Below are 12,826 nucleotides of genomic sequence, written 5' to 3'. Positions count from 1 at the left end.
AGGTTTATGTAATCAATGATGACATATTATGATGACTCTACAATCCCCTTTGATCAGTGCCTTGACAAGCAGGTTGTTGTTCTTTGCTTTTGATCCTGGACACCCATTTTTTTTGGGGGGGGGGGGGGGGGGGGGTTGGGGCTGCTCTGTAGCCTATTGCAGGTTTTGCAACCTTGAGAATGTTCCAGTAAGAAATTCAAAATCTGTGCTCTGCTTCCGACAGACATCCAACACTGCAAATGCTGCATTTTAAAATCAGAACTAAACCTGTTACTCTTTGCCATATTATCTTGGTGTTGTTACAAAGATTAATTTTTTTTTTTGTTCCTAAATGTTTTTTTTTTTTATTTTACTTCTCCAGCCACAATGAGCGAAAGGTGACGTGTAAGCACCCCGTCTCAGGAGCTCCCTCCCAGGACAACTGCATCTTCGTCGTGAACGAACAGTAAGTCTGCTTTCACGATCTCGCCATAAAATACCGTCATTTCCGGCCAATAAGCCGCGACTTTTTTCCACACCCTTTTGACCCTGCGGTTAAAGCGGTGATGCGGCTAATTTGTGCATTTTTTTTTTTTTTGAGCGGAAAAGGTGAGAGTGAGACCGGTGGAATATATGTGCCGAGGAAGTGACTTTTACCGGTCCGCGCTAGCATGTTACTGCCATGTCTCAATGATTTTTACTGGTATGGTTTTTTTAACCGACCCTGTTAGCGCAGCACTAGCATGAGCATGGCACTATTGTTAGCGCGGTACTAGTATGGCGCTAGTGTTAGCGCGGCGCTGGCGTTACGAGTTAATGTTTTTGTATGTTACTTTTTGTAAAAATAAAAAACAAATTTTCTTTGTATTTTTGCTTGTTTAGTTATTCTGCACTTTTGCTAATTAAAAAAAAAAAAAGTTTTCAAGGCTGGAGGCCGAGTCGCTACAGATACGGCAATGCACTCCCATCCTTGCGTACTCTACTACTTAAGCATGCATTTTAAGCAATAAATAAATATATTTCTTAAATTATTTCATGATATGAAGTATTTAAACTGTACATGTATTTCTACTATGCAGTTTATTGTCAGGAAAAGCTAAAAAAAAATGCTTTTAAAAGCCCATTTTTTCAGGCTTGGAACGGATTATTTCTTTTTCCATTCATTGTAATGGGAAATACCGATTTGGATTTCGAACAAATCACTTTTCGAACTGCCTTCCGGAACGGATTGTGGTCGAGAACCAAAGTTGTACTGTACTGTTGTTTTTGTTTTTGTTCCAAGCAGTCTATTTCCCTCATTTCATCACGTTTATTGGCTGCACTGCATCCAGCACTATATCTATATGTGAATACCAGATTTTTTCAATCTAATCTGCCCTCAGTTTTCAGAATTTTAATATAGTTCTTTTTTTCTTTTTTTTTTTAATAGTGTGGTACCTTGAAAACAAATCTCCTTTTCCTTAAAGTACATGACACACCGGGGGCCCGGAAATCCCCCCGATCCGGCATCGCCAAAGTGCTCAGGCACACCGCAAGGGCGCTTAAAGCGGGTGGAGGGTGGGGGGGGGTGAGGTAGCTTAAAAGCTTAAAAATAGGTTTGTAATCATTAGAGTTATTACACATTATTAACAACTGTTCGACACCCTACCTCGGCAATATCTTTTGCTTTATACGAGACTCCCACCCCCGTGTGTCCGAATTTAACGTGTCTTCATATGACAATAAACGTTTGAGGGCAATGGCTGCGGGTCCAAACAGGAAGTGACATCATTCAATGTCAATATGAACGATTCCATTTGACTCATCACAGTATACTTTTTATCATATTCATCTAAACATTTAATCACAATTTGTGATTAATTCTTCCATTTTTACTTGGATTATAAAAGTACTCAGAGTCCAGACCTCCCGGTCCTTTGCATAGATGCAAATATTTATAATTTTCTATATCTGTGACGCACATCTTCATTGACTTTTTTCACATTATTTTATGTCATTATTCATTGTAATTTTTTTTTTTTATTTGACTGAATTTTGTTTGTATCCATGCTTTTGCATTATTATTTTGTCATCTCCTTTTCTTTTAGTGTGAAATATGGAAAGCTTGTCCATCCAGACCAGCCCCTCGAGGCTGACATCAGGTAATAAATCATAATAATAATCACAAAAAGTAGGTTTGACCATTATGAATCATTTTAATGCAGAATGATAAAGGGATGCACTTATTCATTCATATTTTTCAAAAAGCATTTCTCAACCAGCTTTTGGAGTTGCCCAAGAATCGTGTCGTGATACTGGAAATTAACCAACTGGTCGTTGTCGTTCACATTCTTCCAAATTCTTTTTTTTTAAAATCCAATCTTAATAAATTCATATTTTCAAAATATTTTAAATGACTGATTTACTTCTCATCCACCCTGTACACAAAAATTTTGGGACTGGGTCCGACTGATGAGACTAGGATTTGTCAAAACATATAGTGGAATTTACAAAACTATTGGAAGAATATACTTTGAATAATAATATGCATTAAACATAAAATGATGCATACAAAGAAAAGAACACTGTCCCTACTGTGAAACGTTGGAGACACCATAGGGCGTCTTGAATCTGTACCGGCTGCATCGTAATCTCAAGGTCAGAAATATTGGTCTCTGCTGCAGGTCATAAATTCTCAAACTTGGCTGAAAATGGCGAAAAGCAAAATATAAAACTCCAAAATTTTGAAATAACCTTGTAGAAACCCAAATTTTAATCCCATTGAACATCACGTGGAAGGGTTTTAAGTCTGGAGTCCGAAGAACGGATCGTACAAACTTGAAATAGCATTGCGTTAGCTCACAAGGAGTAGGCCAAAATAGCCTCAAAAAGTTTTTCAAAGGATAATTCATAATTTTATTTCATTTGCAAATGATCATAATTGCATGCGCATTACATAATCCTGTATATTGTCAGTTTCACATTATTTCCGCGCCTCTTATTTTTTGTTCATGAATACAAGAATACAAACAAGGGAAGTGTTTTACTCTTCTCACATTCACCCCTACGAATACTTCCAACTGACTACGGCGAATTTTACTGTCCAAAATACATACATGTGATTTTTGAACAATGTCAGCTGCTGTATACACATCATCAGACACGTGCACCGCATTAAACGGCCAAATGTGAGGAAAAAGAGCATGTTAGCATACAATGTCACGTTTAAAAATGGAAATAAGAATATTGGTGTCAAACCCAAGGCCCGGGAGCCAGATCTGTCCCGCCACATGATTTTATGTGGCCCCGGGAAGGCAAATCATGTGATTCCACGATTCTTCTTCAAATCTCTACCAACATTTCCAATTGTCATAAATGCTAATGTTGAGATCCTGTACGCATTTTTTGTGGGTGTTACCAAATATGAACAATAGTTGCAAAACCCATTACCCTCGATTTCTGACTCAAAACTAGTTCATGAATTTCTTGCAGAAATATAATGAGGCAAGTAAAGACTTTTATGGTTTTTCCAGTTTCAGCAGCTCTCTGAGGGAAACCAGAACTGCAATGTGGCCCGTGACAAAAAATGAGTTTGACGCGCGAAACAGATTCTCTTCGGCGCTGAGTCGTTTGAGAGCGTGAGAAAGTCATGGCTAAAATTTATACTCTGTAAAATAAAAACACGTTTGGTTCTGTACAGTATACTCTTGTCAAAACGTAGAGTGCAGTTGTAGTTACATGTTGCAGATCGCTGGAGGTGTCAATTTGTCACCTAGCATCCTTGTTGGCACATGTTCTTGCACCCATCTGTGTGCTCAAGTCTATGTTGAGCTAGTCTAGTGCACAACAAAATTAGTTATGTACGGTAATTATATTCATTATAACCCCTCAAAGTTTAATTGCACCCACAATTTGTTGTATATTTGTTACGGAACGCTAGCAGTTAGCATTGAGTCATTAGCGTAGCTGCTGCAGTCCGGTTTGACATTGTCACGCTTTTTAGCGTTTAATGCTAATAGCCGACAGCAGGGGTGTCAAACTAATTTTTGTCGCGGGCCACATTGGAGTTAGTTTCCCTCAGTGGGCCGTTATGACCGTGAAACCATCAAGATATTTGATAGTCTCGTCATATTGCACACGAAATTTATGAGCTCGTGTTGGATCCAGAAATTGAGGGTAATTGGTTTTTCAACTATTCATGTTTGAACATTTGCTTGTAATATCGCAACGTTATCATTTATGACATATGACAATGTGAAGTTTTACTTGCAGATTTTCACAAGACTCATGAAAGTCGGCAAAAATTGCCTTCGCGGGCTACATAAAATAATGTGGCGGGCCGGATCTGGTCCCCCGGGCCTTGAGTTTGACACCTGTGACCCATACGATTTTTCATCCCGTGAAGTATATTTCATCTTTTTTTTTTTTTTTTTTTTTTTTCATACAGTACCAGAGTCACGTATTTAATCCGTCTGTCTCTCTTTACGTTGTGGCAGGACAGCTCCTAAGTCAGAGCAGGATAGTAGCGCCAATAAGAAGGAACGTCCCGTGAGCACCATGAGCGAAGCGTCCAACTACACGGGGGGCTCGGACAACAGCAACTTCACCGGGAGTCCCGCCGCCACCGTGACTCTCTCGTCTTCGTTCACACGGGTCAGTACGTGCAGGATTTGAACGTGCAAACGTGTCCTTTTCTGATCCTCTCAAATGTCAGGATAGTGACGGAAATTACAATGGCTGGACGCTACTTGCTTAACTTTTACTTGCCGTAATTTCCGGCTATAAGCCGCAACTTTTTTCACACGCTTTCAACCCTGCAGTCGATGCAGTGATGCGTCTAGTTTGTGCATTTTTTCTAACGGCCGCAAGGGGGCACTCAAGTAGAAAAGGTAAGAATGAGACCGGTGGAATATATGTGCAGAGGAAGTGACTTTTACCAGCCCTGTTAGCCCTATGCTAACATTAGCGCTGTGCTAGCATGTTGCTGCTGTGTTACTGGCGTGTCTCAGTGATATTTACGTTTTTTTTTTGTTTTGTTTTGTTTTCGGCCCTTTTAGTGTTAGCGCCGCGCTAGGATTATACTCTTTCTGTGTACCTGCAGTTTATGAGGTGATGCAGCGACTTTGTGCATTTTTTCTGACGGCCGCAAGGGGGCACTTAAGCGGAAAATGTAAGAATGAGACCGATGGAATATATGTGCTGAGGAAGTGACTTTTACCGACCCTCTTAGCTAGCGGAGTTTAAATGCACTGCATTAATAATATTATACTTTCTAAAAATAACAAATCTAAAATATATTAATTAATTAAGTAATAATTGTTATAATTAATGATAATAATACTAATTAATTATTATAAATCCCACATTAAAAGATTAATGAATACCACAATTATATTTCACTGGTATGTGCATAGGATTCAGGCATATTTTGAAGACGTTTTGAATGATTGAGGTCCAGTAGTTGTAAATCGGAGACATTGTGGTGTTATGGAACATTGAATTAATATTCTGTGACTTTTTACAAGCAAGTCAAGAACCAAAATAAACTTGCTAAATTGTGTTGCTGTTGTGAGATTCAGTTCTACGTCCCAATAACATACTCTGTTGTAGATACATAGCGTCAACGTGTAGCCTTCCACTTTTGCATAATATAATATAATAATATATTGTGGTTTTGAAATGGGCCCTTCCTGTTTCAATGTGACACTGCACCAGTGCACAAATCAAGGTTCAAAAAGACACAGATTCACTTTTGGGAAAATGATCATAAATTCCCATAAATAATCCGAAACCTAGTGGGGAATCTTCTAAGACATGATGTCAAACTCAAGGCCCGGGGGCCAGATCCGGGCCGTCACATTATTTTATGTGGCCCGCGAAGGCAATTTTAGTGTCAACTTCTATGGGTCTTGTGAAAATCTGAAAGTCATATTTCACATTGTCATATATCATAAATTATAACGTTGAGATATTACAAGCAATTTTGTGTTACCCAACATAAATAGTTGAAAAGTGCATTACCCTCAATTTCTGAATCTAAACTTTGTGTGTAATCCTATTAAATATTTTTATGGTTTCACAGTCATAACGGCGCTCTGAGGGGAAACTGTAACTACAATGTGGCCCGCCACAAAAATGAGTTTTACAACAAAACTGATTATTTAAATACACTGCAAAAATGCAAACTCTTACTTAAGTTTTTTTTTATTTCTAGTGAAAATGTTACTTATTGTATGACAGTTTAGACATTTTTTCAAAATTTTTAGTTTGACAAAAAGTTCCTTTTTAAGATGCAATAGTTTATTTAAAAAATCTCAAGTCAATTTCTATGAATTCCATTTTGTTGAAATTTTTTCCTGCGTATTTTATTGACAAAAAGTGTTGGTTTTAATATTTTTTAACTGTTTTGTGCTCATTTTATCTAAAATAGGCCTGCATTGATTTATTTTTCATTTACTTTTTTCATTTTTTTTTTTTTTAATTCCAACAGCCCTCAAGGTCTTCCAAAAAAGTACACAACTTTGGTAAGCGGTCGAACTCCATCAAAAGGAACATCAATGCCCCAGTGGTCAAAAGCAACTGGCTTTATAAACAGGTGAGTTTGACATTTTACATATTTGTCATCAGAATGATTAAGAAACAAGCCCTCAAAAAAAAAAAATTCAACATTTTTACAATTATTTTTATGTATTTCACTCATCTGGCTAGCCAGCATTGCTTTCATATTTCAAGACATTTTATGTAGTCTATTTCTTTGACTACACTGGCAGATGATTTCACTTCTTTCCACTATGAATCCTCTCAAAACTACCATAATTTCCGGCCTACAGGCCGCCACTTTTTTCACACGCTTTCAACCCTGCGGCTTATGCGGTGATGCGGCTAATTTGTGCGTTTTTTCTAACGGCCGCAAGGGGGCACTCGAACGGAAAAGGTAAGAGTGAGACCGGTGGAATATATGCGCTGAGGAAGGAGGGGACTTTTACCGGTATGTTTTTTTTCCGGGCCTGTTAGCGCTGTACTTGCCTTTTGCTGCTGTGTTACTGCCGCGTCTCAGTGATTTGGGTATGTTTGTTTTTTTTTTTTTTTTCACCGACACTGTTAGCTAGCGTGTTACTGCTGTGTTACTGCCGTGTCTCCATGATTTTTACCGGTATGTTTTTTTTTTTTTTAACCGGCCCTGTTAGCGCCGCCCTAGCATTAGCGTCGCACTAACGTTCGCGTCGCACTAGTGTGTTGCTGCTCTGTTACTGCCGAGTCTCAGTGATTTAGGTATGTTTTTTTTTTTTAACCGGCCCTGTTAGCTAGCGTGTTGCTGCTGTGTAGCTGCCGTGTCTCCATGATTTTTACCAGTATGTTTTTTTTAACCGGCCCTGTTAGTGTCGCACTAGCGTTAGCATCGCGCTACTGTGTTGCTGCTGTGTTACTGCCGCGTCTCAGTGATTTAGGTGTGTGTTTAGTGCTGTCCTACCGTGTTGCTACTGTGTAGCTTTTGCGGCTGTTTTTCTTTTCCAGTATGTTTTTTTTTTTTTTTTTTTTTTTTTTTTTTTTTTACTAGCCGTGTCCGTGCTACCGTGTTGTTGCTATGTTAAGCTAAGATAAGGTATGAAAACTTTGAAAACTCTTTCTGTGTACCGTCTTTCATTGTAAATATCTCGTGTTTCAATGTGGGTTTATATGTGGGCACTTGCGGCTTATGCACAAGTGCAGCTTATGTATGTACCAAATGGTATTTCCTTTACAAATGTACTCGGTGAGGCTTATAATCAGGTGCGCTCTGTAGGCCGGAAATTACGGTACACATTTCTTGTATTTCAGGAGGCTGTTTTCAATGCTCTGGTTTCCCAGATTTACTCGCCACTCAGCATTTTACACATGTACACGCAGAAAGGGAAGATTACAATATACAGTATGCCTCGTAGTTGAGTCTCCACATTTACAGTACTTCTGACTACAGATAGCGTTCCAGCACACACTCCATTTTTCATTGTTGATGTCAGCTATTGTACTAATAAAACAGATTTGGGATGAATTCTATTACGGCCGGAATACCCAGTAGTAAACCTTTCAACAAATTTCTCGCTCACAAATGAAAAATAATCTGTCCAATCATAAATCTTGACCTACTCTTGATCTGTAAAACAAGACATCAGCTTACTTCGAATGCAAGTGTAATACACTACACCATGATCAGCGTAGAATAAGGAAGTGGAATAAGGTAGCGGAGTGATATTAAAAAAAAAAAAAAAAATGTTGATTGATTTTTCTTTAACCTTTGACCCCTAAGGACAGTACAGGCATGAAGCTATGGAAGAAGAGGTGGTTTGTTCTGTCGGACTTGTGCCTTTTCTACTACCGCGGTAAGGAAAAAATACACTCCAGATTGTCTTTGCATGTCATAGTATTTCCATGAAGTATGAGAATTTTAAATTCTTTTTTTTTTTTTTTTTTTTAAGAAACGTTAGACAGTACAACCTCGTTTCTCGACTAGAATCTGTTCCAGAAGGCGGTTCGAAAAGTAATTTGTTCAAAAACCAAATAAAAATTTCCCATTACAATCAATGGAAAAAGAAATAATGCGTTCCAAGTGTGAAAAATTTGGCTTTTTAAAGCATTTTATTTAAGCTTTTCCTGATCATAACTTGCATAGTAGAAATACATGTATCGTTTAAATACTTTATATCAGGGCTCAGCAACCTTTTTGAGGGTGAGGGCTACTTTGTGAGCACCGATCGTATGAAGGGCTACGTGACCTGTTTGCGGAACATTTCTGAAAAAATACACTCCAGATTGTCTTTGCATATCATAGTATTTATATGACGTACGAGAATTTTAACTTTTTTTTTTTTTTTTTTTTTTTTTAAGAACTGTACAACCTCGGTTCTCGACCACAATCCGTTCCAGAAGGCGGTTCAAGAATTGATTCGTTCAAAATCTAAATCGGTATTTCCCATTACAATTAATGGAAAAAGAAATAATGCGTTCCATGCGTGAAAAATTTTGATTTTTAAAGCATTATTTTTTTAGCTTCTCCTGATCATAAACTGCATAGTAGAAATACATGTATAGTTTAAATACTTTTAGAAATATAGTTATTTTTTGCTAAAAATGTATGCTTTAGTAGTAGAGTAGGCTAGGCTGGGAATGCATTGCTGTATCTGTCGCAATTAGGACCCCAGCCTTGGAAGCTTTTTTTGCATTAACAAAAGTGCAAAATAACTTTAAATAAGCAATAATGAAACAGGGGGAAAAAGCAAAAAAAAAAAAAAAAATTATTTTTACAAAAAGTAACATACAAAAACATTAACTCGTTACTGGAGTTAATGAAATCTTCAAAACAAATCAAAAACTCAGAAATGCTAACGGAACAGAGCATTATTAAAATTCACAAGAAAAAAAGGAATGCAAAACTATCAACTACTGTATCAAATCTCTTCGGTGGGGGTGACTCGCCCCCAGGAAGTTCTTTTCTTTTCCCAAAGAACTTATTGAGCGTCACTTCTTTGGAGCCATGATTGGGGGTTACTAGTCCTCATTAGGAAGAAAAAACAGTCAGTGAATGTAGCTACTGGCACACGTCTGCGTACAGAGGCTGCGTTATACATAAGAACAAAGCGCGTTGTGGGTCAGGTGGTCGGGCCGCGCACTTGCGTTATTTTCGGGTTTTGTTCGAGTACCGATTTTCGTTCAAAAGCAAAAAATAAAAAATCTCCAAGTTTTCGTCCGAAAACCGATTTGTTCGGGAACTGAGTATTCACTGTAAGCATTCACAGATGTTTTTAAACTGCACTTTATTAATTTTTTGGATTATTCTGATAATGTTGAAGATGAAAAAGAAGATAGCATCCTGGGTAGTATCCTGCTCCCGAGTTTTCACATCTCCATGTTGTCGGTGGATGACCACATTAGCAGAAAATATGCTTTTAAGGTAAAAAAAAAAAAAATAATAATAATAATAACCCTAAACTACAAAACCCAAACAGCAAATGTTACTTCATAGCTTCCTCTCTCTCTCTCTCTCTCTCTATCAGGCCACTCACCCCAATATGAGGACGTACTATTTCTGCACTGATACAGCCAAAGAAATGGAGTCCTGGATGAAGGTCATGACCGACGCTGCCCTGGTCCACGGAGGACCGGCCAAAAACCCTGCGCTGACTGCCGGGAAATGCCCGCAGATAGACACGTTAGTTTTTCCCCGTTAGAAATACAGTCGCATTCTTTGAAGTGTTCTGAATGCAAAATGGCCTCCTGGTCCTGGCACACAGATCCCTCTGGTGTGTCGCAACAATTTAATGAGGCTCGCTCCAGTGGCATTTATGGTTAAGACCGCTTGAGTGACAAAGAAAGATCGTTAGTAAAATAGCATCAAAAGTTACTAAGTTGTGCTAGTTTTCATAGAAAATGTCAATTCAGCAGTTGGGGGGATGGGGGGGGGGGTCTTATACTGTATATCCCAAAATCTTTGAAATCATTAAACTTCATTGGGAACACACAAAATTGAGAAACGATGACCGAAGAAGATATTTTTTTCCCGAGAAACCATAATGACTTTTGTCGGTAAAATTCATTATTTGCTCACCTGACTGATCTCAGATCTGAATTGAAGTGACATCCAGTTCTTAATCACTCCACACTGACTCTTCTTAGAATATTTCGAACTAGGTTTAGGATTATTTACGGGAATTTATGACCATTTTCCCCAATTTTTTTTTTTTTATTTGTGCACTGGTGCAGTGTCACGTTGAAACAGGAAGGGCCCATTTCAAAAGCACAATATTAGTCCCTGGAGCCCCAAGTGAAAGGTACTCTAAATCAGGGGTAGGCAAACTTTTTGGCTCGGGGGAGGGGCCACATTGATTTTTAAAATTTGACAGACAGGCCGTGTCTAAACGTACACGTCTAAATGTACTTTGAGCCAAAACTATCCCCAAGTTACTGGCAGACGACCTTTTTCAAGCCACAATTCAGATTTCATGGAAATTATCGGTTTCAGTAGACTGTTGGTACTGTCGGAAGAAAAGCATGGAACTGAAAATACAGTAAACCCTGCAGAACTCGACACTGTATAAGCTGACATTTAGCACTTGCGCACCTACGTCATAAAATCACGTGACTTTTGTTTACCTCGCTAAGCATTGCTCAATGCGAAGTCGGTTGGAGACAACACGGAAGTATGTCTTGTAACACGACGCGCAGAGTCTTGTCTGACACCGTCAGATGTTTAGAAGGTGAAAATAAACGACGGTACATGGTAAAATTAGATAAACTCGGCATAGAGGATCCATATTTAATGCCGAACTCGATGTTTTCGCCGATAAGAAATTGGACTGTTAATTCGCTTTGGCTTGTCTTGGACAACTCGAGCTACACGTTTCTGATGAGTAAGTCGTCAAGATTTACATGGAAAAATTTGAATGCGTAGAAAAGTCCGGACGCGTACGAATACTTTGTTGCTGGATCTGTTCTCGTCAGGAATAAATCCCACATAGTGACAGCTTTGACAGCTTGTGAACGTGGGAGTGTGTTCGGCGGCACGTTAACCTTTGCCGGAATCCATCGCACTTTTCAGCTGGTATTCAATACAAATACCAATATTTAAATAAATGACGTCTGGTTTTATACGAACTCGCATTCATTAACTATGATTGGAAAAAACCACGACGGTTGACGGCTCGTGAACGCGGAAGTGTCTTCGGTGACACGTTGATCTTTGCCGGAATCCATTGATCTTTTCATCTTGTACTCAATACAAATACCAATATTTAAATAAACACAAACTCGCATTAACTATGATTGGAAAAAATAAAAAAGGACGGCGTCGTCTCCACGGAACGTAAAGGGAAGCGTTTGCGGCCATACTTAACCTCCGTGAACCTCTGCGAAAGTTTTTTTTTTTTTTTTAATATGCATTGTTCTCAAATGAGCCAACTTTTTGGTAATTTGAGATTGAGAAGAATAATTCCTGCCTAATATGAAGCGATGGCTACACAGGCGTGTGTGTATTTTGAAAACTGACTCCGCAACCTTGTTGAAATCCTTCTCACAAGAGTTAAAGTTGTTAGACCTGCAAAGGGTAGACCAGCATCATATTTAATAAATCAAAGGTGTCAAACTCATTTTTAATCGCGGGCCACATTGTAAGTTTCTGTCAGAGGGACATTATGACTTTGAAACCATGAAAAAATTGAATTAACCCATCATATTTACACATTAAATGTATCAACTAGTTTTGAAATCGGCGGCACGGTGGAGCAGCTGGGAAGCATTGGCCTCACAGTTCTGAGGTCTCGGGTTCAAATCTGGACCCACCGTTGTGGAGTTTGTATGTTCTCCCACTGCCTGCGTGGGTTTTCTCCGGGCACTCCGGTTTCCTCCCACATCCCAAAAACATGTAAATTGCCCATAAGTGTGATTGGGAATGTGATTGTCTCCATGTGCCCTGCGATTGGCTGGCAACCAGTTCAGGGTGTACCCCGCCTCCTGCCCGTTGAGAGCTGGGATAGGCTCCAGCACTCCCCCGCGACCCTCGTGAGGATAAGCGGTGAAGAGAGTGGCTGAATAGTTTTGAAATGAGAAATCAAGGGTCACGGGTTTTTCCAACTATTGTTGATCTTTGGTTACACAAAAATGCTTGTAATATCTCAACATCATCGTTTATGATATTTATCCGTTTTCTTAGCCACTTATCCTCACATGGGTCGCAGGAGTGCTGGAGCCTATCCCAGCTGTCAACTGGCAGGCAGCAGGGTACACCCTGAACTGGTTGTCAGGCAATCGCAGGGCACATGGAGACAAACAACAGTCGCACTCACAATCACACCTAGGGGCAATTTAGAGTGTCCAGTTGATGTTACGTGTTTTTGGG

At 39.1% G+C, this 12,826-nt stretch overlaps 1 protein-coding gene across 6 annotated transcripts in view; it reads left to right on the top strand.

Annotated features, from left to right (window-relative positions):
• LOC133493250 (pleckstrin homology domain-containing family A member 5-like) overlaps positions 1 to 12,826 on the top strand; it is an 85,533-nt gene that overhangs the window by 50,047 nt on the left and 22,660 nt on the right. For all 6 annotated transcript variants that reach the window (XM_061806370.1, XM_061806371.1, XM_061806369.1 and 3 more), the window contains 7 exons: positions 362 to 445; positions 2,067 to 2,120; positions 4,455 to 4,611; positions 6,449 to 6,553; positions 8,246 to 8,318; positions 9,786 to 9,886; positions 9,990 to 10,144. In XM_061806370.1, the coding sequence (XP_061662354.1) occupies positions 362 to 445; positions 2,067 to 2,120; positions 4,455 to 4,611; positions 6,449 to 6,553; positions 8,246 to 8,318; positions 9,786 to 9,886; positions 9,990 to 10,144 (729 nt within the window). The remainder of the gene's footprint in view (positions 1 to 361; positions 446 to 2,066; positions 2,121 to 4,454; positions 4,612 to 6,448; positions 6,554 to 8,245; positions 8,319 to 9,785; positions 9,887 to 9,989; positions 10,145 to 12,826) is intronic.

Source organism: Syngnathoides biaculeatus, chromosome 20, assembly GCF_019802595.1.
Source record: "Syngnathoides biaculeatus isolate LvHL_M chromosome 20, ASM1980259v1, whole genome shotgun sequence".
Lineage (NCBI taxonomy): Eukaryota > Metazoa > Chordata > Actinopteri > Syngnathiformes > Syngnathidae > Syngnathoides > Syngnathoides biaculeatus.
Note: the sequence above shows the minus strand (reverse complement) of the source record. Positions and strands in the feature narration are given on the sequence as shown.